Here is a 25945-nt window from a genome sequence, read left to right as displayed (position 1 = left end):
GCATCCCTGGAGCAGCCACAGGAGTTGTCCTCCCCATCCCAGCCCCAAACCATGGCAGGTTGACAAAAGGGATGTTTGCCTGGCTGCCTGAGCCCCAAACCAGCTACTGAGCTGGGAGAAAATGATGTAGCTGTTTAATTTCTGCTGATTTGTAGCTGATGTGTTAATTCTTAAAAAACACACCCAGTTTATGTAATCTCTGTAGCACTTCTCTGATATTTAATAAAACAACATAATAGCACTCAAGCTGCTTTATACACAAACAAGACTTAATGGAATAGAGAAAACATGATTGGCAGATGGAGAAAAAAATTCACTGAGTAAAACTCAGTGAAGCTCTGACCCTTTATGAGTCTTTGGGCACTAATGTATTATGTATAGAAATCATCATATGCACTTTGAACTCTGTGTTTGAAAGTTGACCAGAGCAGGCCAGAAGCATCATCACAATTTACAGACTGTTATCACACAGGCAGGCAGGAGGACTGTGGCTTTATTGCATATGCAATTCATCTGTCCCCATTGGCAGCCATTAGGACAGAACATTATCACTGCACAAGGGAAGGACTTAAACGCAGGGAGATGACTCCAAACTAGGTAAGGGCAACTCATGTGGTATTTCATTGCCCAGAGAAATCACCACCACACACAGGTACCTTTCTTGACCTTTAGTTGGAAGAACCCAATAACCCACACTCCTCACTGGTTTCCAAGATAGGGCCCTCCATATGCCCTTACATATATGCTTTGTTCAATTAGTCCAGCATGTAATGCTTTGTTCTCATGAATTTTGGAGTTACTCTGATGTGCAGTAAGGCAATTAAGACTTAATTTCATTATTCATCTCAATATGTTCCTGCTGCATTCAGAGAGCAGACCATGGGCCCTCCTGTGGCTAATTTAGCACCTGCAAATCCCCACGCTTAAAGCCAGAGGCTGCACAACCCACCGAATGGAGCTGCAGAACTGTGCACATGTCAAATCATCCCGCTTGCTGGGAAGAATATTCTGCTTTTTTTTTTTTTCCTTTAGAAACTTTGTGCACCCGTTCCTGTCTCAAAAGGAACACCACCATGCCCCAGTTCTCCGAGACCAGGCTGTATCCCACGATTCATTTATTTTTTAATAGATATATATTGAATTCCTTTTGACAAAATTTGAGTGGGGTTTCAGGGGAAGCAATGTACCTGGAGAATGTGGGCCATCCTCAGGTTTGGAGCTGTTACTTGCTCAGAGAGCAGAACTGAAGTTAAGCAAATGCAGCATACTTAAGCTAAAATAGTTGAGAAGCTCCTAATGAAGCCTTCTTCAGCTAAGTCAGCAGAAAATATATCAAAAAGCCATTCTACTGTTTCCACTGAAAATGCAGCAACTTCTGGAAGTCCAAAACAGACATTTAAGTGCAGCAAAACTGAAGAGTTTTGGTCTAAATTTGGAAGCTGCTGTTAGAATTTCTTAGCTTTTTCAGCTGTGCTTACTCATTCTCAGCTTGCACTCAGACTTTAGTAACCACTGCTGCAGATAACCAAACCACAAAAGGAATGGGCATGTTTACCCTGCCCCCTCTATGGTTTGTTTCAGATTATGAATCTCAGCACTTTGGAAGACAATGGTTTTAAGATTCTACGACTTTAAGTCACATAACCATAACGCACTTATGCTGCTTTCCTGGTACAATAGTAGGACTGTGTTTCTTCCCAACTGCACAACCCAGGCTGAAGTTAAATCTTGCCAAGTTCAGTTTAGGATTCTTTTTTTTTTTTTTTTTTTTTTTTAAGCCACTGCATATGCATGACTGAATATTTGTTATGCAACCATAACAACTGTCCTTTTCATGGAAGATTCCTGCATAATGTGAGCACAGAGAATCCAAGGCAAACATGTCTTGATCGTAAAACTTTAATAGTAAAAAAAGTGTAAAACCAAACACACCGCTGAAAACTTATCAGTAAGAATGAGAATATAAGTGTTCAAATTCAGAATAGTGCAAGTTTTCTTCACTCCCCTCCCCACCTTTTCCAAACTTAAATCACTTTGGTTAAGATACTCAGAAGTGTTGGCAAAAACTGAACTTCTGACTTACATTTTTGGCTGCATTATTTCGAACATGTACAGATTTAGTTTCAGTTTTTAGAAGTAAATCTTAAACACTTATCTATTAATCAAATATCCATAGAGATCACTGTCATCTTTACCTACATCTGGTTTTGTAACATTTTGAGATTGGTTTCAAGGTGGTTACAAAACTGTCTCCCCAGCAGGCAGCATACTTCCTAAACAGTTGAGATGAACCTGTCCTGATCTGAGGACCTGATTTCTTCAGGTTTTTCTACAAAATTTGATGATTTATGTTTTGAACATTTGAGGAAGGATCTTATACCAACTCAATTACTCTTGATTTACACCAAAGCAAGATTAGAAATAGGGTATGCTCTGTAGTACAGAGTTTGTGCTAAATTTTTCCTGCAAGCATTCCCTTAGAAGAGTGAAAACAGCCAGAACAGCTGTCTGGCTTTGACATCTGTTTTGATGGTTCAATCTTTAACTGATGCCTCTAACTATAACTGAAGCCATGTAAGATTGGAAAAGAACACAAAAAAAATTGCATAATACAAAAAGGCAAATCCATAAAAGTTTACAAGTACAACATAAACACAAAATTGGAGTATTTCTATAAATTTGGGTTCAATGTAAGATACAACAAAACTAGCTTTACTAGTTAAATAAATTATTGCTCCATTTGACTCCATGCAGCATTGAAATGAACTCAGAACCCTTTTCTCTTTAATCTCTCATAAGAAATGATCGATACTGAAGAGAACATGAGGCTCAGACTTACTGTACATTGCACTTCAACTTTTAAGACCTAATACTTGCTATTTAGGTCTCCTGTGGTCTAAGCTATCAAATGAATACGTTGTGCTCACCAGAACTATGCATTAAGAAACACCAAATGTTTAATGTAGTGACATAAGCACTTTTTGTTTTTAAGAAGGCAATCACAGATTGCAAGTTCTATAGGGTTGTATAAAAACAAGTAGTGATCTCTTTCAGAAACTGAACTGAGAAAACAAAGCTGTTCACTATTTTTCACATGCAGTTTAAAATTACATTTTAGGCCCAATTCTGTTTCCAGTTGTTTCAGTCAAAACCCTGATCGAGACTGAAGATCAAGGACAGCTCCAGGAGGAAGCGGCAAATCCAATAGTTGGGGGTCAGATACTCAACGGCCAAGCAATGACATGCAATGCATTTTTTTCAATGACACCAGACATTTGAGATACCCAGGACCTCCTCTGGTGAGATACTGAAGCATGTGTCTAATATTAAGCAGGAGTACTCAAACACACTTGGACTTCTTACTGAATTGGGGCCAGAACTTGATTCTTGCAAATCTAACTGCAAGCTTCAGAAATAATGAAATTTCCAGTCAGAATCTCCTGATAAAAGTTCATGCTTGAACAAGATTGTCTCCTGTGTTCACCCATCATACTGGAGTAATTTAGAAATTCCAAACTAACACTTCCAGCCTTTCATCCCTCCAACCCTCTCCACTGTCAAAGACAGAAACTTAATGCAGCATTACAAGTAAGGGCATGATTCCTTCATAAGACTCCTAAAAGCATTAGTGCAGTGCCTTTAATCTGGTTTGATCACTCTTATTTTTAAATAACCCTATTTTTTAAAGATTTGGATAAATACTATTCCTATTAAACCATACTTCATCATTGTTAAGCACCATCGATCTACTTCCTTTGGGCACTGATACAAGAGCTTGTAATTAAATTTCAGTTTCAAGGCTTTAAAACACGGCAGCTGATTCAATAACTTACACTGGAATCTAATACTTGGAAAACTGCCACTTAGCCTGAACAGTTGTATGCAACTTGGTGTTAAACTCTTCCAGAGAACAGCCATATGCAAATGCTTATGTGGTAAATCAGGGTAAGATTTCAAGATAAGCAGTTAATTTGACTTGGCTATTCTAAGAGTGGATTAATATTTTTTTTTCCACAAGTCATTTGTGCAGTGAGCCCATAAAGAGATTATTTTTTTCTAAATAATCTTCAGTTTTAAACAGGAACACATCTTTGTAATGTTGCTTTCACGCTGGCACCGTGTTCTCTTCTTCAAAGATTTAGTCGTTGTGTGGTTTCTCTGGAATACCCTATGGACAAAAAAACATAAAACACACATTATGTTTTAATCTGATAAGTGACTACATTATACAGTCTTTTCAATTATTAAATAGTCAACTACCTTCACATAAGTTGACAATGACATGTCTTATAAAAGCTCAACAAGAATATGCTCCTTAACTGTGGACAACAACAAAAAAAACCATTACGGGTCTTTGTTACCTCAGTTAGTGCATCTGAAAAATCCATCTACCAATTGCACTGCTTTTTATAAGACTTTGTTATCTTTCCTCTCTATCTCAGTTTATTTCTTAGTAGAAGGCACACACTTATTGGACATTAACTCAGTTTTAACAGCCCTTTTCTTTTTTAAACTGTCTTCAACCGTAAGTTACATTATTTTCCAATCAAAACCTGGTATCAGAGACTTACTCATTTCTTCCCAAGTCCCTTTTCTAGTATGAAACCCTGTAGTGTATGTCAGTGTGAGGAATTTAACCAACTTTTCTTTAAAACAAAGCTTGTAACATGTTCTTCTCTTTCTAAGGTCAAAATGCAAATGTATTTGCAAGCACTGAATGCACTCTCAGTCCTGCAGCCTCCACCACTGGCAAACAATACATATTTGTGAGGTCCAAGTTCTGGATACGACCCTAGCTCGCCAGATGCTGAGAATGATGGTTAGAACTCAAAATGAAGTGCTGCCATCCATGTAGCCCAGCTGATGAGCACTGACAGCAACTTTACGTGTAATAATCAGCAGACAGAGCTGATGGGAGCAGCAGCAGCACCTTCACATCTTCTTTTGCTATAAAGGCTATGACAAGGAAACTTCGGGTTTCATCCTCAAGCTGACAACAAAAAAACCCAACAAAACAAACAACCCCCAAAAGTCTCTGCTACCAGCAGGTTTGCTTAAAGGTTACTTTGCACCGTGTTGTACATGTGAGCTCACTTGAAATCCAGTCACTGAAAAGCAGTAAGCATCTCCCAGTGACTGTTCATCAGCTTGGGAGGAGACGTCTCAGGGACACTTCTAATTTTACTTTCGATTTCTTTTCTAACTGCAAAACTTAAACAGGGGCTGAGGAAGAAGCAAGGCAACTTTACTCCACTGATTTCCACAGGTGCCACCTTCTCCTCTAGACAGGCCCAGAAAATATCTGCTGTTTGATCTAAAGCTGTCACATGCAGCAAACAGCTCAGGGGCTACAGGAGAATACAGCTACAGAAATAACTGTTTTATTCCAGTATGGTTTAAAAAAAATGCTATATTCCATCTTCTTGCCACATCCACAATGACAAAATAGACTGATACTTTTCAGTTCTCTCCACAGAAGAAAGATGTGGTTGACTGAATTTTAGACTCTACTTTAGAAGTCAAATTCTTTGAATTCCAGCACTGAATGCTTCATAGTGACTTGCAGAAGTTTCCCTGTGAAAATGTTTGGCTTCTCCAAGTTCTTCCAGACTAAGTAATAGCAGTGTAAACCACAGTACAGGGACTTCTAGATAACCAGAATAAAAAGCTTTGCCCTTGCCAACTTCCCTCTTTCTTCATAAGGAAGATGACAGGACTGACAGGAAAGCTGCAGGCAGCAGCCAGTGTGATTTTAACTGCATTCAGGTGAGATGCCAGAAGAAAAGAAGTCACAATTAAAAAAAAAAAAAAAGAGTTCCGTGTGCCTGAATTTATTTTAGGTCTTACTCTTTTCAGGCTCTCTTCTTTGCTTTTTAACAGAAGCAGCAGAGCCAATGGCAGCACTGCATATGCCCCTGTGAAATACAGAACTGCAGCCTAAAACAGACTATAATTTTATTTTGAGACTCTGCTGCAACAGCAAAGCCTCAACAGAACTAATAAATGTTTTTCACTTGATGTGAGAGGCAATTTTAAAAAAAAAGAAGTTATACCCTCTTTCCCCCCCCACACAAGTAGTCCTAAGAAAAAACAAGTGCAGGTGGTTTGCACCAGTGGGATTTGAAGGGGCAGTAGTGAGCCTGTGTTTTAAAGAACCTCAGAGCAAATCAAATTGACTGTGAAGTTAAGATGGTGACCACAGTCCCAGGAAACCTGTAGCTTGACACCAAGTCATCAAGAAAGAAAAGCCTCAAGAACAGGAGTAGATTTTCCCCATGCCTTTTCTTTCCTTAAGCAGCCTTTTCTAGGAGAGGTTACAGTTGGTTTAGTGTAAGATGAGAATCAATACTAAAGAAATCGATATTTAATGCTAGCCAGGGGTGGTCAGGAAACGTGACTATCTTGCCCAGCCGGTCTGCAGGCCTGTCCATCTGCAGGGCCCAGTTCAGACTATCCACACTGGAATGGCTCTGCCCCAAAGAGCAGCTCTCCCCCCTTACTAAGCAGTTCAGAGACTAGTATTTCAGGAACTCCCAAGTCTACAGATGCCCTTCCTGCATTAAAAATTGAAGCCACCTAAATCACAGCAGCCTTAGAAAAGTTAAAACACTTGAAGGATGTTTTCCAGGGTGCAGGACTTGTGTAGCAAAGAAGATAGATGTTAAATCAATGCAATATTACTATTACTATCCATCAGTGTCAGAACACTTTTCACAACCAAGCCTTAGACTGATGTGCAAACACACAGCCAGGTTGACTCTTCAGCATGTCACAAGGAAATAATTACTTAAGAACCTAGCAAACAAGATAGTAATTTATATTATCCCATATATAGTGACACTTTAACTACATCTTAAGTGACCAGCAACAGAATATTTGATTATAGAGTGTGGAACTGGAAGCTATATAGAGACATTTCCTTTCATTTACTTAACAAAAATAAAATAGCACATAAATAATTGGAGGAAGTCCATCCGTGCCTCAGTTTTCTAGCTACGTTAAATGTTAATTCTAAGTACTGATGAAGCAGGAGTGATTATCAGCAGAAGCCATGTACTGATTCCAATCTTAATTAGGCTGTTGCTGGAAAAAGTTAAATACAACAGATACTCAACCTCTTACTAAGACAATACCTACTCTACTGGCAACACAGGTTGTCTGCTTATAGTTCAGCTCTTAATAATATATCTATTTAACTCCGTCAGCCTGTGAGTCATACCCTTAAAGGCATAGTTTGTTCTTGGACTAACAACAATGGAAGGCATTTGGATTGTTAAAGAAACTACTAATTATACAGTAATTACCATAGCCAGCTGGCGTCCTATGTTTCCTACAGTCACACCTCCTGAGAAAAATATACATGGAAGCCAAGAACGGATGTAAAGGAAATCTGGGGATGTGTACCTAGTAAACAAAAGGAAGTAAGTTAGAGAAAAGTGATTTTCATCACCTTACATACTGTTAATGAGATGCTATAGAATTCTCTCCCTGGGATGAAACAAAAACGCAGTAAAAGAGAAAAGGAAACAGGGAGACCAAATTAAGTCTGTTAAGTCTGTAAGCTTCTAAACCCCCATGTCCTGACCAGCAAAGTTTAGAAATTCTCTCTCCAGAGAGTCAGCAGAAGTTCAGTTTGCTGAGCTGTTACCTTTTCAACATATATCCCAATTTATCTGCTCTCCACCTCCCACCCCCAGTTCCCAATCTTATCATTTGGAATAACTGGACAATTAGCAGCCCTAGACAAACAAAATGTGTAATAACAATAATAATGTTGTGCCAAATACATTAATAAATAACTTCCAGTGCATGTGCACCCAAGTTTTCACTTAAGACATGAGAGTGGAAATAGTATTTTAGAAGTATAACTTACTGATAGACACCATTATATACAAGGAACTGGGTTATCAGGGTTGCTACAAAGGCTATTGTAATTCCAAGTCCGAGACCACTTCTGGAACGATCAAATGTCCACCAAAGCCCCAGTGATAAGGCTGCCAGAGTCAGGGACAGCTGGACGTTGTTTGCAAAGTCTAGTTTCTGGAAAAAGATGTTAAGGACAATCCTCTGAAGTCTGTTGACCTCCTGCTGCTGACACTGAACAAGGGAGAACTCAAACTGAAAGTGAGCATGATTCTCTGTCTTTAAATACAATACGTTGTATTGTACACATAGTACAATATATACTATATTGTAATATATTTATCTTTTATGGATTTTTGTCTCAAGTAATCCAGCTTTACGTTTTCTGCTCAGACAATCACTACCCAATACAAGAACACTCTTATTCAGAGCTTCTCACTAGTACATCAGCAGTTAATTGTGTTAACTATTAGATGTAGGCAACACACAGATTAAAATAACACAACTTACATCGTTATGCTTGCAGTTAAACCAGACATACTATAATGTCCACCCCTCTCAGAACTCCCCCCATCTACTTTCAACGAACTGTGCTATTTATCTTACAGTGTACAGCACGTCTCACAGAACTTTGTCTCTGCCAGTAGCAGCAGCACCCTTACCTCTGTAATTCCCCCAGACACTGTTTAGGGACAACAGACTAAGCACAAGGAGCAGCAGTGTACACTGTTTCAAGGATACAGCACTGGCGTGGTTGATGCCAACGAAGACCGCGATGCACCGCATGACGCTGGCCCACTCCCGCTTGAACTTGTGTGGCTCCCCGAGGTGGCTGTCAATGCAGGGGTACAGCAGGCCAACGACAGCTGCAAGAGAAACAACACTACTTGTACTAGCTGTTACACAATGGTTACTCCAATATCACCAAATATTAGCTTGGCAAATAAGTGCCTGAGAAAGCCATGAGGTGCTTATCACACTACTGTAAGCATGATGAAGAAGAGACAATTATTACCCCCCCTTTCTACTTTAGAAAAAAAAAAAAAAACAAAAAACCACCCAGTGTTCAGGTATCTGATTCGAAGCTCCTTTTCCCCAAACAGATTTATCATTTGACATCCCCAGCAAATGCTTGTACCAATAAAAACCAAAGCATAACAAAAGCTTAATTACAGCAAGGAGTGGAATATGTGTTCATTGCTCACGTGCAGGGCAGACAGTTTTATGAACATGACTCATCAGCTGTGAATCAGGCCCTGAATTAAATATTTGCTTGGACTTGAAAAAGTTTCTTGGCAGGGCTGCTTTCTCTCCTTCTGCTGGGCTGTAAGTCAGCCTATGCTCCCACCCATGTCACATGAATTTTGATACCAAACAGATGCACAGCTGAACTTAAAGAAGCACCTGCCATCAGTCATATTTATGTCAGGGAAAAAGTAACTACTCATACTATTAATCAGACAAAGTTTGTATCCTCATATAGCATTTTCTCAGCCTCATCAGCCTGCAGATTGGTTGCAGAAGAAAAACATAGGCTAGTGTTAGCTCATTTGCTATCACAAACGCTGGAGGAGCTCCATTCTTCAAAGACTTCCAACCCCGTGTGTTGCCATCAACTCCAGGCTTAGACACGATGCTTTTATTGTGTATTGACTCCTATGTTTATTCATTTCCTTTCCTATCCTCTTTTTTTTAATCCCTTAAACTCCTAGAAGGAATAACTTCTATGTTAAGAAGGCTACTAAACATACTATTCCAAGACAGACATATGATCTAATGCTGACACAGTTTCATTATTCTGGTAACACCTACCAGGACTTTTGCCTTATGATATCAGCTAAATTCCAAAGTTTAATCCAACTGTGACAGGACTATGAGAACTCTCAATGGAGCATAACCCACAGCATCCCTTTTACGACACAGTTTATCATTCATTCAAGTTTACAGTTTATCATTCATACTCCCTTACTATGTGACACAAATAAACATCACATGACAACATCAATGCATTAAAATAGAAACCAACCATGCAAGAGCTGTTTAACGTACTTTCAATGCAAATTACAGTGTCCTAAAACTTAACTCACTTTAAATCCCTCAACCCTTCGTCAAAGCCTTGTTTTGACATGGGTGGGAGGGGGTTAAGAACACTAATCCACCAGGTAAGTGCCTGCTGCTGCCACAGCTGCAGCGCAGTCCAGGTCTTCTGAGGGATTTTGCCTGGCAGTGGGTAGGGGCGGGCAGGGGACAGGCAGGTGACAGGGGCTTGTGACAGGGACAGCGGGCAAGGGACAGGGGCTGTGGGCAGGCAGGTGGCAGAGGAAAGGCAGGTGACTGGGGCAGCAGGCAAGGGGCAGCTGACAGGGGACAGGCATCAGGGAAGGGGCAGGCCGGCGACAGGGGACAAGCCGATGGGTGAGGGGGAGCAGACAAGGGACAGTGACAGGCAGGTGGCAGAGGAGAGGCAGGGAGCAGGGGCAGAGGAGAGGCAGGAGACAGGAGCAGTGGGTAGGGGGAAGGCAGGTGACTGGGGCATCAGACAAGAGGCAGGCAGGTGATTGGGGCAGCGGGCAAACGGCAGTGGACAGGACAGCGGACAGGCAAATGACAGGGCAGGCGACAGGGGCAGCAGGCAAGGGGCAGGCCGGTGACAGAACAGGCAGGGGACAGGGACAGGGGAGAGGCAGGAGACAGGAGCAGGGGAAAGGCAGGGTGACTGGGGCACCAGGCAAGGGGACAGGACCAGTGGGCAGGGAGGTGACTGGGGCAGCGGGCAAGGGGCAGTGGACAGGTCGGTGACAGGGGACAGTGACAGTGACAGGCCGGTGGCAGGGCCCGCGCGCCGCGCACGTGACTTCCTTGTTTTCGGCCCGGCCCGTGGCCAGTTCGCGCGCGCAGCCAATGGCGCGCGCCGCCCGCCGCTCACCCGTTCCGCGGCAGCCAATGGGAGCCGAGGGGGCGGGGCCGCCGCGCGCGCTCGCGCCCGGCGCGAGGCGGGGGTAGCGCGGGAAGCCCGCGCGCGGCCCGCGGGAAATCCCGCAGTCGGTCCCGGTGTCACTTCTGGTGTCCCCCCCCCCCCCCACCACCCCCCCGCATCCCGGCCCCGCGCCGGGAAAAACGCGCCTTGCCCACGCTCAGAGAGCACCGGCTCAAAGAGATAGCCCAGGGACGCGCGCAAAGGCGCGGGAGGCTCTCGCGCGTGGTTAAAGCGGAGCGCGCATCCTTCCAAAAAGCCCGAGATCGCATCGCTCGCCGTGCGATGGGAGCGCTTGGGCTCCCACGCTCGCACGTGGGTCACGCGTTCAGCCTCATCGCCTCTCCTCCGCCACGGGATGAAGAGAAAGAGAAAAAAAAATATCACTCGTGGAAGTCAGCAACTCACCCGCTGCTGTGCCGCAGCACGGGGGCACCCACCAGGCGGAGGAGAAGAGCGTGGAAATCACTTCGTCAGGGAACAGAGTCACATTGCGCTGGATCTGCAGCAAGTTCAGCACCAGGGCCATGAAAGCACCCACGACGAAGAGCACCACGCTCCTCTGCACCAGGTGCTGACTCCAGTTCAAGGTGCTGCTTCTGCTGCTGCTGCTGCTGCTGCTGGTGGTGGTGCTGGTGGTGCTGCTGGCGCTCGAAGTGCTGGGACTGCGAGCTCCGTGACCCACCATCGCCAGCGAGGGGCTGGACACGGAGGAGCTCAGCATCTCGCCCACCTTGGCGGCCAGCCCCGCTGCCGTGCCCCCCAGCTGGGTCCTGTGCCTTCCCCTGGCAGTGCAGGAACAGCTCCAGGCGCAGCTCTCCAACCTGGGCATTGGCTTCACCGTAGTCCTGCAAACACAACGCACAGGCACACGCTGGTAAAGCCCCCAAACAACGAGTCAGGCCGGCGCCTCCTCCAGCACCCACCGTGCTCCAGGGAGGATGCGGGGTGACCTGGCACACCCGAGCGGCCCCGGGGCTGCACTGCCTCGGCCCCACGAGAGCACAGGGCCGCGGTCCCCCGCTGCCCCTGCCCCCAGGGGAAGGGCTTCGCTTCCCTCCCCGGGCCCGTCAAACCTCAGCCCCCGCGCCCACCCTCTCCCCGCGGGGCCGCGGGTCCCGCTCACCTCGGGGAGAGGGGGGCTGCGCGGCCGCCGCTCCGCCGCCTCCCTACCGGCCTCCCGCCGCCAGCCCGCGCCCCGGGGGAGGTTTATAAGCGCCGAGCCGCGGATGTCACGTTACCCGCCGCCGACCTACCCGCGGCCGGAGGCAGCGCCGGTCCCGCCGCTCCGCTCGGCGCCGCCGCCCCTCCCGTGCCCTCCCCGCCGGGCGGGGCGATCGCGGGGCGCGGGAGCCGCCGCGCCAGCCCCGGGCGGCCGCGGCCCCGCTCGGGTGAGGCGGCGCAGCCAATGGAGCCCGGGCGGATGATATGACGTGCGGGACACACCACCCGCCTCCCGGCTCGGCCCCGGCCCGCCAGCTCCGCCCGCCCCGCGCCAGGGACGCCGCGCGGCACCGTCCGGAGCGCGCCGGCTCCCCCGGGTGATGGAGAGATGGGGAGATGCCGGTGGCGGAGAAGGGGAATGTGTCACACAATCGTAGGATACTCAAGGTTGGAGGAGACCTGTAAGGTCATCGAGTCCAGCCGTCAACCCAGCGCCAATACTGTAAGCCCTAAACCACATCGCCCCGGTGCCTCTCGAACCCCTCCAGGGGTGGTGACTCCACCACCTCCCTGGGCAACCTATTCCAATGCCAGATCGCCCTAACTGATTTTCTTTTTTTTAATCTTAACCTAAATTTACCACATCTTGTTTTAAGACCAAGTGTCAGTGGCCCCTGCAGCCCAGCCCCTCGTCTGCTTGCCCAGTCCACTGCTTATCCCCTTGGGTGATGGCAGTTAGCCACGGGGAATGTTGAAGGTGTCTGCTGCAGCGTCTCCTGAAGATGAAGGGACCAGTGATCCCTGTTGTTACTCTAAAATCATGGTATAAGGGGATCCCACCAGGCCCGTGACTGTATAGATGGTGCCAAACCCAGACACTGCATCAGCAACCAGCCATGGGATGCCTGGTGGATCCTAGACTCTTGACTGTTCCCTGACAGCCTGAGCAGCTGCTCTGCCAACACCGGCAAAGCCCAAGTCACAATCCTCCCAGCTTAAAATCATGAAAAACCAGTTAAATGTGAGTTCACCCTCTAGACTCCACAAGAGTCTGGGAAGTGGCTGTGCAGAGATCATGAACGGTGAGCTGTACATCACATTAGGGGTCAGCACCAAAAGCTGAGCACATGGAGCAGGACTCAACTGCAAGGCTTCCTATTTAAGACTCCTGTTCTCCAGGACACGGAGAAGGATGGTGTATGCAGTAGGAATAACTGGATTTCTTGTTTAATTAGTTGGCCTCAATGGAGTCAGCAGGTCTTCTCTTCATGTGAGGTATTCGTTCTATACACTTGGAAGGAATATAGGACCCAATGGCTTCCCAGGTGATAGCACTGAAGACTTAAGAATAGTTGTTAACCATGCCCTTGATGGGCAGAATGATGGTCCAAGAAAATTCAGACCATCAGTGTTCAGTGGTGGTTCAATGATGGTTCCAGTTGTCTTTCAAATAAAAAATATGAAATCAGAGATAAGGAAAGAGGCAAGTCTTCTGTGTATATCATAAAGAGTAAAATTAATCTGGGACATGTCTATCCCCTCTGATCTCTGCTCATTTTTAGCTGAGATGGAAAGAGTTGGCATAGCTCACTCTGCTGAGTGTTGTGCCTTTGAAAAGGGTACTCCTCTGTCTTGATGATGGACAAATTGTTAGTGCCACTGCTGGAAGTGAGAGGTGATGCCAACTGGGGTCAGCCCAGCCCTTTCTCACAGGCTTTACTGCTGAACCAACCAATACATGTCCTCTGTATGTGAAATTGTAAATGTTCAGTTTCCATTACTGTTTAGTGTACTGAAACAGCTTTTGGTTTTAGTTTCATACACTGAAATTGTTTGGATTCTTCTGTCAGAATTTTTAAGACTTGATTTTTTTTTCTGACCCAGTGGACCTGCACTATAAGTTTGAGTTAACCATTTTCAGCTAAAACAGTCTTAATATATTGTCAGTTTTGAATGGGTTCCTCTGCAGAAACATTTTATTTGTTCCAGGAAATCACATGCAGACATAACACTTCCCTTCATGGCAACTGTGTTCGAGCTTTGAATTGACACAGGCAATTTATCTGCATCCCCAGACTGCTAAGCAACACCTTCAGCAAATTCAAAGGGGTAGAACTCATTCCCTGGGAAATTTTCCTTCTGGGTGAATCATTTTGAGATTTATCAACAGGACTGTGGATCTGAGATAAAACAATTCATCTTCGTAGGAAGTCTCTTTCTGGACTTGGCCTATGGGAAACAAATATAATTCATCCTTGCTTGTGCTACATCTCTACTTTATTTGAAAAAATATTTTCCTGTATTTAAATTTCCCCCTTGAATCCTACCCATATTCTCAGTGTCTGGGCATAGTTTACATTCCCTTGTGCTGTGTCTGCTAGTTTTCTTTCCCGAAAGAACCTCTTAAGCATTGTTTTTTATCCTGTGTTTTTCCTTTCCTTGTGGCTATGTCTCTTTTGCATTACTTCCTGTAGCATATTTTATTCATTTTTTTTTTTAATATTCATGATATCATGTGGTGGTGCCCTTCTTTCTTCCTGGCTTCTTTCAGACAGCAGAGAACAACTTCTGAGAGGGTAAAACTTGCTGCAGCCTTGCTAAAACCAGCTGAATCAATACAAATCTACACTAGTTGAGAAACTGGCCCTAAGCATATTTTCCCTGAAGTTTTACCTACTTAGAATAAAGGTTAAATGCCCCTTATGTACATGTTGCTTTACAGTTCTATTGCTTTACATTTCTCTTTAGAATCCTAAAGAAGGTTAGGCCTCTGCATGCCTTGATTAATGCCTGAAATTTTATGCTTAACAGTTATTTCTGGAAAGACGTGCTCACGTGTCTCTGCAAGATTAATGACATCGTTATTTTTATCTCTTCCCTTAGCAAAGGCAGCAGAATCTCTAAGTACTCAACATTGCTACTCATTACATAAATAAATAATTTCACCTGTTCTTTCACGCTTTCTATATTAAACTCTGTGATGTTCTGGAATCTGACAATGTGTTTGCCTCACAAGGACTGTCTCATGGGCCTCTTATGTGGGAAGCCTAGGATACTTGGACATTTTATTTTTCTCCCTACTTAAACCAGACCAAAAAATGAGCCGGCTGCTGATACAAGCTCAAAACGTAGTGGTAGAGAATCAGAGAGCAAGACCTCTTTTATGCATAAAGCTGCTCTCCCTCTGCTTCACTGGAGATTTTTTTTTTTAATTTATACACTTTCAATACTTTCTCCTATTGAGATAGAGAATAGAAACCTTCCCAGTCATATGCTCAGCCTTAATCTCCTGTGTCTCCATAGAGGGATTTAGTGAAAGACATTGTTGGATTCCCAATGCCAGCCCTGTGTACAGAAACTCAAAAAGTCTTTTGACATCAGCTTGAGTTCTTTGCTATAAAGCAGAGGTCTCCAGTGTAGTTTTATGAATTCTCAGGAACCTGCAGCAAAGCCTACAGACCATAGAATCATAGAATGGCCTGGTTAGGAAGGGACCTTAAAGATCATCTAGTTGCAACCCCACTGCCATGGACAGGGAGACCTTTTCCTAGACCAGGTTGCTCAGAGCTCCATCCAACCTGGCCTGGAACACTTCCAGGGGCAGGGTGTCTACAGCTTCCCTGGGCAACCTGTTCCAGTGCCTCACCACACTCACAATAAAGAATTTCTTCCTAATATCTAATCCAAACCTACACTCCATCTGAAGCCATTCCTCCTTGACCTGTCACTACATGACCTTGTAAATAGTCTCTCTCCATGTTTCTCGTAGGCTCCCTTCAGGTGCTGGAAGGCTGCCACTAGGTCACCCTGAAGCCTTCTCTTTTCCAGGCTGAACAATCCCGATTCTCTCAGCCTTCCCTTGTAGGAGAGGTGCTCCATCCCTCTAATCATCTTGGTGGCCTCCTCCAGAATCGCTCCGACAGGTCAATGTTGTTCCTGTGCTGGGCACCCCAGAGCTGGATGTAGTGCTTCAGATGGTGTCTCTCTGGAGTGAAGAAGAGGGGCAGAATCCCCTTCTCGGACCTGCTGCCCATGCTGCTGTTGATACAGCCCAGAAGACGTGGCTTCTGGGCTGCCAGCACATATTGCTGGCTCACGTCCAGCCTCTCATCCACCAGCCCTCCCCAAATCCTTCTTGGCAGGGCTGCTCTTGATCAGTTTATCTCCCAGCCTGTATTGTTACCGGGTGTTGCCCCAACCCAGGTGCAACTCCCTGCACTTGGTCTTATTAAACCTCATGAGATTCCCACGGGCCCACTTCTCGAGCTTGTCCAGGTCCCTCTGGATGGCATTCCATCCTTCAGGTGTGGCAACTGCACCACTCAGCTTGGTGTCATCTGTAAACTCGCTGAGGGTGCACTCGATCCCTTCTTCTATGTCTTTAATGAAGATATTAAATTCCACTGGTCCCAGTGAGGACCCCTGAGGGGCATCACTTGTCACTGATGTCCTGGATCCTTCTCAAAGGTCAGTGTACCTCGGTGATGAATGGTGTATGCTGAGTTCTGTAGGGTAGTTCTGTGAGATTGTCCAAGCCCCAGTGCAGGAGCTCATTAAAAACTAAAAGGAGAAGGACAGGGAGTGATTACATGGTACAATAAGCAGAATGCGGAGCGTACAAGCTCTGAACAAGGCAAACCCAAGCCAGGACACTTCAGGCATGTAAAACAAAGGGGAAAAACAAAGTGCGTTGGTGTTTAGTATATAATAATGTGAGTCATCCACAGTGAGCAGAGCTTAAAAACTTGGTTGTTTTTACATAAGCTGAGGGTGACGAACTATAGCTGGAGTCTGAACATGGAAATTAAACCCTAAGATACCCTAACAAAGCTCTGTCTTTGTGTAGTTAAAAATATTGTAGTAGACAAATGACGAAGGTTAATTGAAGTTTTTTTGTTTAGCTGCCGACATTTCTCTAGCTGCTTTTTTTTTAACCAGAACAAAACAGAAAGAACAATTCCATGCAGGCTGCAGTCTTCAAATGTCTATAAATTCATGTAACAGCTATCATATAATTAGCCAACCAACATCCCACATGCAGCTGTGGGCACTGGCTCAATGTCAATGAACCTCGTTCCTGACACAAAGGCAGTGGCTTTGCCTGGCTTTCAAATTCATTCATTGCCATCGTTCTGCATATTTATGTAACAGTGAGTTCAATGAGTTCATACTGGATATTCAAGATGGTGATTTGATCTAAACTTCATGACGAAAAAATACTGTTTGTTAGTTAAATTGTTTTGAAAAAATTGCTTCTTTGCTGATGACAGTAGGTTTGTGAGGCTAGCAGGAGCATCATTACTGAGACAATCTGTTCCATACAGGTGTGTTTAAAAATTGTTAAAATTCTAGTCTTTCTGTATTTGCACTTATACATTCATTTATGCTGTGTCCAGACCTCTAAAGATACTAATAGAAGTGATGCTTCCAACTTTTTTTTCTTTTAACATTAGCTGTGACATAAAAAACAGGGCACTAACAGGAGCAGGTTTCCTTGAGACTAAAATTATTGTCTGTAATGCCTTTATAAACAAGTAGATACTCAATTGTCATATGAGGGGGATGGTTTGTGTCTTATAATAGTACTCCAAGTCATGGTAGGCTGAAAAATAGATGAAATAAAAATAGGTATCATGATAAAAAAAAACAGTTGGAAGAAACCATTGTCTTGTATATGCATTTATTTCTCAGTGGAAACATCACTTGCATGGAGAAGAAAACTAAGTATTTTCCATCATCACCGAATCTTATAAATTATCATCCCTTTGCAAAAGGGCTCCTCCAAGGTGTATGTGCAAGCATGTCCATGGTTGCTTGTAAGCTCAAATGGTTTTCACTTGTTTGGTGACTTGGACTCAGTTGTTCCCATGTAGGATAAATACGAACTTTCCTCCAGGATTGCATTGTGAACTATCTTCGTCTTACACTCTTTTTGTTATGATACACAATTTCAGCAGTTTTTTTCCCCTCTCATGATGGTGGCCTTCTCAGTTACTCCAGTCATGTGTGCCTGAGGAAGATGCTTCTGGAGTTCATAGGCTGGCTTGTAGGGTTAACCATGAAGCCATCACAAAGGAGTTACTTCCTCAGTACGCGTTTCAAGCTTTAAAATTCATCATGCTGCAATGAGGGAGACGCATAGTGACACTCTCCTCAAGCTTGGAATGAGTAGTTACAGAGGAGAGGAGGGAGCTCTGCAGCATCCTCATCTTCCAAACCCTTCTCACTATGTCAGGCAGAAGGACTGTTCCCATCTAGGATTGCTGGCAGCCTCCATGTCTGACAAGATAGCCAAGGTCTAAATCAGATCAGCAATCCTTGGCTCTTCCCTTCCTTCCTTGTCCTTACCATGGTAATAACTATTAATAGCAGAGCTGTGGCTACCAGGAATAGACTCAGTATCACACACTCTGGTTATATCTGTACATCATCATGTCCCTTAAACTCAGGAGCACAAGAGCTTTAGAGCTGTTGCTATTGTATGGAAAGCACTTTCTCCCAGAGCTTTTCACATAGGATGACTCTGCCCAATTCACAATGCTTTAAAAAAAAAAAAAAAAAAAAAAAAAAAAAAAAAAAAAAAAAAAAAAAAAAAAAAAAAAAAAAAAAAAAAAAAAAAAAAAAAAAAAAAAAAAAAAAAGTCCATTAAGACATCTGCAGCTCATCTGCCAGGACAATATTATGACTGCATGGAAAGTCAGGGGTGGTGCCTCTTCCAGGCTGCATTCCTGAAAGCATGAATACAGACCACTAATCTCACCTTGTTTTTTTTCTCCCACCATGCTGTAGAGATACACATTCAGAGATTTGTCTTGCGTTTGAGCAGGACATCGGGAAAAGATTTGAAGTATAAAGCTCCCCATACAACCAGCAAGTCCAGTGCGGAGTTAAAACAACACTGGAGAGAGAACCTGCGCATGCACCAGTGCATGATGTGGTTTGGAAGTGTGGCTTCTGTTAGTACTGTAAACATCGCCACTTTTCAGACAATATCTCAAGATCCCCACGTCAGTGATTACATCAGTGCTCTTAAATGCAGCTAACTGTACCTAGAGATGGGAAGAACTGCTGTCAGGTTTCACACTAAATTTCACATTTAGTTTAAAAAGTGCAGCATATGGGGAGACTACAGCTTTGCCCGGAGTGATGGTTTGGAAACTGCTGAAGCTGGGTTATACTGAAAAAATTGTATTTACTTAAAGCCAAACCCTTCAGCTTTTACTCATAAAAAGGACACGCTTGTAATAATGAGATCAGGCCACTTGCATGCAAGCTCAAAGGATATAATTAAGGGCTATGTTGTACTAACTCTACGCTAATGTAACTCTTGCTGTCATTGCACTGCAGGATTGGACCTTACACAGCAGTTTCCGAAATGCCACTGTAAATTTTGCTCTTTTCAAAGATACTACTAACAGATTAAATCAAATACTAGGCTAGGATTCTGTAGATTTCGTCTTGTTAATGATCTGAGCTGCACACTGCCAGCTTCACTTGCTTATTCAGGCCTATTTTGGGATGTTGCTTATGCAAAGTGCTGTAGGAGTTCAAAACACAAAGGAGAACAATGGGCACGGTTCAGGAACTCCCACCGTGCCCGCTCCATTTGCTCACATTAACACCTGTAATGGAGGTGCTGAAGTTGGTAGCTGTTGCTTTTGGTTGCCCTTAAAATAGTACCTCTAGAGCCTGCTGAGATCCCAGTTTGTCTGGATGGGCCTTGGGAGGTGCCCCTTTTTCTCTGACTGCAGCGAAAGCTTCTGTTTTCTTTGTTCAGAAGGAAGTGAAGTAGGATGGATTCGAGCTTTGAGGTCAGAGGGCACTGATGTGTTTCTGCCCTGTTATCACACAGAATGGTTTATTGGTCCAGAACTCACCCAGGTTTCACTGTTTGGCCAGGTATGTTTGTGAATTGCCTCACAAGGTCAGGTGCTCGTGACATTTGTCAAGATGAGGTTGGTGCCTTCATGTCTGTTGCAGAGGCTGGGAGCTGTGATTGCAGAAAGACCTCATGGCAAGCAGGCATTAACCTCTTGGGTGTTACTAGTTTAATATGTCCCACATCCGTCAACGAAGAAACAAACACCAGGTATAAAGAAACAATAACCCTGTTATAGAGGAAACAGAAGAAACCAAATGCCTCAAGATGAATGGTGTTGTGTCCCATCTGAGGAACCAAAAAGTCTCTGCATCCCGTTTGAGGAGCTATTGGTCTTCTCACCAGCCAGCCTGGGCATCTATTCAACTGAGTATGTCTTTAATTTTCTGACATTCACTGGAGGAATGTCAGCTGGAAAGATCCAGCAGGCATCTTCCCCTGTGTCTGAATCAGCAGCACGAAGATTTGTGGTTATCAAAGAGAACTTGCCCCTGTATTTTAACATTTAGGAATCTGCTGTTTTTGCTGTTCTGTGGGTAGCTGATTGCCTGTGTTTGCATGTGAAAAATCTTTGTTCTTGTGCTGTGTTGTTTCTCTGGAATGCTATGAGCAGTTGTTTTTGTTTGTTCATACTTGGGTGGAGCTAACTGTCTAATTGGGTAAATGTTTGCAATGTTATACTTGCATGCACAGAAGACAAAGAGGGTTGGACTCCTGTTGACATAAATGACCTTTTACAGCAGCCCAGAAATGTAAAGGCCTAAATTCAATTGGTAACTAGAAGGCCACTTCTTGTGGTCAGACCACTTAAAGTGGATTTAGTTTAACTGTCATGGCCATATTTTTTTCTAATTACTGTATTTTCCATTTGGGAGTTCTTATGATTACAGTCATGAAGGGGGAAGCTGCCTTATTCACTGACTTCATGTTCAAAAGTGCTGGCCTTTCACTGGGACTTAGCTCTGTGTAAAAGAAGGCATTTATTTACTAGCCTGACTTTGGACATCAAGGGTGAGTTTTCCACAGATGTAGAAATTTCCTAAGTGAACATTGGTAGGTCCCAATGCCTAAAGCTGTTTTGAAAATTGCAAGCTTGTGGTGCTCGTGGAAGGTGTGTTTGCACATATAATAAATACCTTGCATAAACCTTATGGGGTGACTACTGCATACGTTATCATTAGCTAAGCTACAAAGTACACTATAAATATTTACACACAAATGAACAGATTCTAATGAAGATTTATCGGTGAAGAGGCTGTTAATAGGTAATTGAGCCTTTCTTTGAACAAAGGTTACTAAAAATGGTTGTGACATTAGGAAAGGGGAAATTGAACTCCACAGTTGAGGTGTCGTGTAGATCTGACCCTAGTTCAGCTTCTGTGTAGCTGCAGCTGTGAAAGCCTGGAGCTTATTTAGAGTGGATCTATCCCATCTAGTCTTGAAAGACTTGCACAGTCTCATAGAGCCATTCCTTCACACTTGCCTTAATGGAACAAATGTCTCTGTAGGTGTAAGAAAAAACTTTGATATAAGAGTTCAAATTTTTGTTCTCGACTTCAAAAAATAAATAATAATTTAGGGTTTCAGTTCCATAAGGCCAAACTTTGATGCCCTTACACTATCTGGTGTCTTACTTAGTCATTAGCTCCACTGAGTTCATTGTTACTAGCTGTAGTGCAAAAGCCTTTTATTACCACAGTGTAGCCATCCACTCCTCCACTCCTCCTTACCCTTTACTGCAAGTCTCAAATTTCTGTCTGACTTTACATTGTTGTACTGAAGCTCAGATTGTCTCTGAGCAAGCGTTCACTGACCAGGTATTCAGCCATATCTCTACTCCAGCATAGTTATTTCGTTGCCAGTCCCTACAGCGTGCTCATGGATCTCCCCGTGTAATCATTCTGTGAGACAGACTGGGGGCTGTGAGTCAGGTAACACAGGGTGCCTTGCTGCTTTCGGCTGTATCCACTCCCTTGTCTAATCCACTTCTCACCCTTCCCTGTGGTGAGCGAGAGAAAGCAGCTAGAGAGGAATGGAGCCTGCTGAGGTCAGTTGTACCACTGCCTGTTTTGCCTTCCCTGCTTGGAAAGCCTGTCTCACTGCAGTTCACCACCCAGCCACTTCACAAGAGACGTGCTCAACAGTTTCCTATGAGCTCACTCTGTCAACTGATGGCAAACAGGCTATATTTTCTTGTTGTTGGAGTCTTTGCCAGCTCCGTCGTAGATTTTTGTAAGCTCAGGTCGAGTATTTCCCTCGGTCACCCGTAACTGGAATGAATAAAAAAGCACTATTGATCCTGTGTTTTTCCTTTCTCACTTCATTCTGAAAACATCTTGAACTTTATTTCATAGTGACCTTTATCCAGCTGTAAAATCAGGTTAAAATTGTTCAGTGGTTTTAAAGGTATAGGATAAGTAGGAAAGTGGATGGTAGACAAGGCAGCAGACCTGAATAACTCTCCCTTAATCAAGAAAACAGGCTGAAAATTGTACCACTTCCCTTCCCCAACTCAATACTGGTTAACAAACTAAATATATACAGACAGTCTTCCTTGTGATTTTATGATTACCAATCCTATTTCTCTACAGTGTTTTCCCTGTTTCTTGCATGTAAACAATCTGTAATAATAGTACCATGACACTTAGACCTCATCTTCTGGCACCTGCCCATGGAAATTACTTCCTCCTTCCAGTCTTGCCTTTTCTCTGGGTGCTGCATTTGGTGACATTGGTGATCTGTGTGTGAACAGCCCATGAACTTTCTCACCCTCCGTCAGACCTTCATCACACCAACACCATGTTTTCTGAATACTTCCATCTGGTTTTGTCTGAAGATTTTGACAAAGATTTCTAACATCTTTTGACAAAGATTATATATCTATTTCCTTGACTTTACTGTATAAGCTTATTTGAATCAAACAAGAAGAACTTGTCATATTTTTTGGTCCTGGGATATTACTGAAGACCCACTGAAGTAGCAGAGAAGTTTTCATGAGATTGGGGAAGGAATGTATCCTTTGTATCCTTTTGTGCTTCTGCTCTCCTGCCTGGATCTGCTAAAGCCAAGTCTTGTCCATTCACAAGAGAAATTCTGTCATGAATATCTTGTATTTGAACTGGCAATCAGTCAGAAATGCTTAACTGCCCAATGATTTCCCCACAAGAAAAAGGTAAATTTGCACTTGAAATTTTCAATCACGTTTAAAGTCCACAACCCAATTTGCTGAGGGACGTCATTAACATTTATCTTTGTATTAGGAAATACTCTTTACCAGTAAATTTCAATGGGAAAAGCAATGACCTGGGCTTGTTCCAAAAGATTCATTCATGAAAAATCCTGCTCAGTGAAAAAAGGAAATTTACAATTTTTTTTAAAGACTTACTATATCTGGTATGAGTGTTTTAGCCTAGGCTAACTGTACATTTTACAGATATTTCAACTCACTTTTATTTCAACTGATGTTTGAGGTAACAGTATAATAAATAATGTAAGAATTATTGGCATGTCTTTAATGTTCTTGTCTGCATAACATATCTGGATTCTCTGTAGAAATAAAGACTGCTGGTATTTCATGTCGAAGGTGAAGAATGTCCATCAATATCTTTCCCGGGGGAATAGAGAGAACAAGGCCTGGAAGAAGGCAAACACCCTCCTCATGAGGAGCAAACTTGGATAGCAGCTTGTCTAACTCTTCCCAAGCAATGGAGCGTGTCATTGCTTTTGCAATAAACCATTCTTCAGGAACTGATATAGACCAGCTGAAAAATAATTAAAAACTTAATTTTCTGTAATACTGTCCATCAAACAACTTTTTGAAAGGCTGCTCTGCAGTGTGAAAGAAATGACTGGCAGCAGTGCCAAGGAGATAAGGGAGTATTTATGACCAGTGGAACCATGGCTAGCCTTTTGCCCTAGAGAAATGGCTTGATGAGAAGACCTTCTGCTTAAACCAAGCATTAGTAAAATAATTTAGACCTAGGCTTGAGGTGATGATGTTTAGTAAAGCTGCTGCAAAGGCTTTTTTACTGCCCAGAGTGATGCTGAACTGAATCTATGCTCTGGGGGTCTGTTGTGTGCAAACCCAGAGCTGCACAGTTGATCAGTCCTACCTTTGGGGAAAACCTGAATTTTTATTTAGGTATAAAATTTGTTGCTCGGGTCTTTTACAAAGAATTGTTCCCAATAACTAAAATCCTATTTGATTCATCTCTTGCAGTTGCTTTACAGTTTATTGCATAGTACATCAAAAAAAGGTAAACAAAACTGTATCTTCATCTGGAGCTGTAAGGAAGAGATCCACTGACTCAACTGCTCAGGAGGACAAAATCCAAAATTTGGTTCTTTATTCCAAACTAACACACATAAAACTTCTCTCCTTCCTAATCCACAGTTCCATGGAGCCTGTTTCAACATATAACTGAAGAACCAGAGCAAACAGAGCAAAAGCTAACTATCTATGACTGGATTAGCTGCTGTATTGGTGTTGCTACTGACCTAGTCTGCTGGTAACCACAACTTTTCCTTCCCCCCAACCCCCGCCAACTGCCTGAGCCATAGTTGTTCCGAACTTATTTGCTATTTCCTTTCCTCGTTTAGTCCATCAGATAAAGCCACCAGACATTATTTTTTCTCCTGAGAAGACTGAAAGGGGGAGGATTCAAAGCTGGTTTAAATTCATTTTTCTCTGCTCACCCATTAATCTGTGTCAAGTTATGCTGGATATGCTGTTCCCAGAGACAGCTCAGGCTTCTTTATCTGTCATGGTGGCACTGCTTTGCTTTTCAAAGCAGCAAACAAAGAGCCATGTCTTAAACATACCACTTCATTATCTTTTGTTTTGGATATTTTTGTGGGTTTTTTTACTAACAAAAATATAAATAACTGTTTATCACTGATAGTAATTAAAACGTGTATTTTTTCCTAGTAGATCATAAACTGAATGGACAGTCTGTAGTCATTTGTCTATCATTTCAATGGGGAAATCAATTCTCAGTTATCTACGCATGGCTTGTCTGGATTGCGGATTAACCAGGCTAGGCATGCACTGACCTCAGTTTATTTACCACGTGGAGAGTTGACTTTGGACCAGAAGTCTGTATTGATTCAAACAGAGTGTTGCATGAACATCTGTCAAATCATGGCTCCCTCCAGTTCAGCAGCAGATTATCTGTGTCACAGCTGTGTGAAGGCCACTCCAACAGCCTCTGCAGGCTGTGACAGCGACGTGCAGAGTGAGCTGTCATGGTCAGGCTCCTGAAGGAGCAAGGCAGAGATCTAACACCTCTTTGCACGTTTACTTTGCATCAACCTGGGCTTACTTATGCTCTGGGACCTATGGTGGCAGCCCCTCAGCTGTCTGAAGCTGAGAAAACAATCTTCTTTGCTCCTTAGGCTACCAGCACAGGAGAGATTTCCAACTTTTAATAAACTAGTTTGCAACTAGTTAGTTTAATTTAGTTAGTACTAAATTAGGGTAGAATGAATACACTGTGCTTGGAGGCAAGGCTGCTCTTTCCAAAAACTGGTTATGCTTTCAGCAAGCTCTCAGTCCATGTGTTTTGCAGCAAAATGGATTTCCTTTTCACCTCCAGCAGCAAACATGGACTGCTTGACTAAAATTTGTGTTTACCTTAAATTAATAGAATGTGGTGAGTTTAGGTCTTAATGCAGGTCATCAGTTCAATTTTAAATGTTTAGGTGTTTAAATAATAGACTCTATGTCATAATGATATCAACAAAAAGGATCTAGTTTGTTTTGTTTAACTGAAAAAAAATACAGATTTGTATTTACCTTCTTTATCTTTTATTATTTCAAAGAGATTCTGAATAGAGGTGTTATCTCATTTTTAACTGTGCTCTTGCAATCTTGTAATTCATCAAACCAGTAATTTATGTTTCTGTTGAAAGCAGGTGAGAAGTAATTAACTCATGTATTGCATCCTTGTCTTTGCAGGTCTTTCATTTTCAGGAAGTATCTGCACTGGCAGGTTTGGGGTTTTTTTGTTTGTTTGTTTGTTTGTTTTTTTATTTCAGACTCTTCAAAACTATTGAGCTTCTACAGG

At 43.3% G+C, this 25945-nt stretch overlaps 1 protein-coding gene across 1 annotated transcript; it reads right to left on the bottom strand.

Annotated features, from left to right (window-relative positions):
• Positions 1 to 1719: 1719 nt before the first annotated feature.
• On the bottom strand, positions 1720 to 12100 carry INSIG1 (insulin induced gene 1). Its single transcript, XM_027879781.1, has 6 exons — positions 11964 to 12100; positions 11246 to 11685; positions 8605 to 8729; positions 7874 to 8040; positions 7305 to 7404; positions 1720 to 4168 (listed from the first exon to the last, which is right to left on the bottom strand). The coding sequence occupies exons 2-6, from the start codon at positions 11667 to 11669 to the stop codon at positions 4139 to 4141; spliced, it is 846 nt and encodes a 281-aa protein (XP_027735582.1). The 5' UTR covers positions 11670 to 11685; positions 11964 to 12100; the 3' UTR covers positions 1720 to 4138.
• Between the last annotated feature and the right edge of the window lie 13845 nt (positions 12101 to 25945).

This window comes from Empidonax traillii, unplaced genomic scaffold (assembly GCF_003031625.1).
Source record: "Empidonax traillii isolate 1590-97213 ecotype Southwest subspecies unplaced genomic scaffold, ASM303162v1 scaffold58:size1836614, whole genome shotgun sequence".
Taxonomy (NCBI): domain Eukaryota; kingdom Metazoa; phylum Chordata; class Aves; order Passeriformes; family Tyrannidae; genus Empidonax; species Empidonax traillii.
The sequence above is the reverse complement of the archived record's forward strand: the minus strand, read 5'-3'. Positions and strand labels throughout refer to the sequence as shown.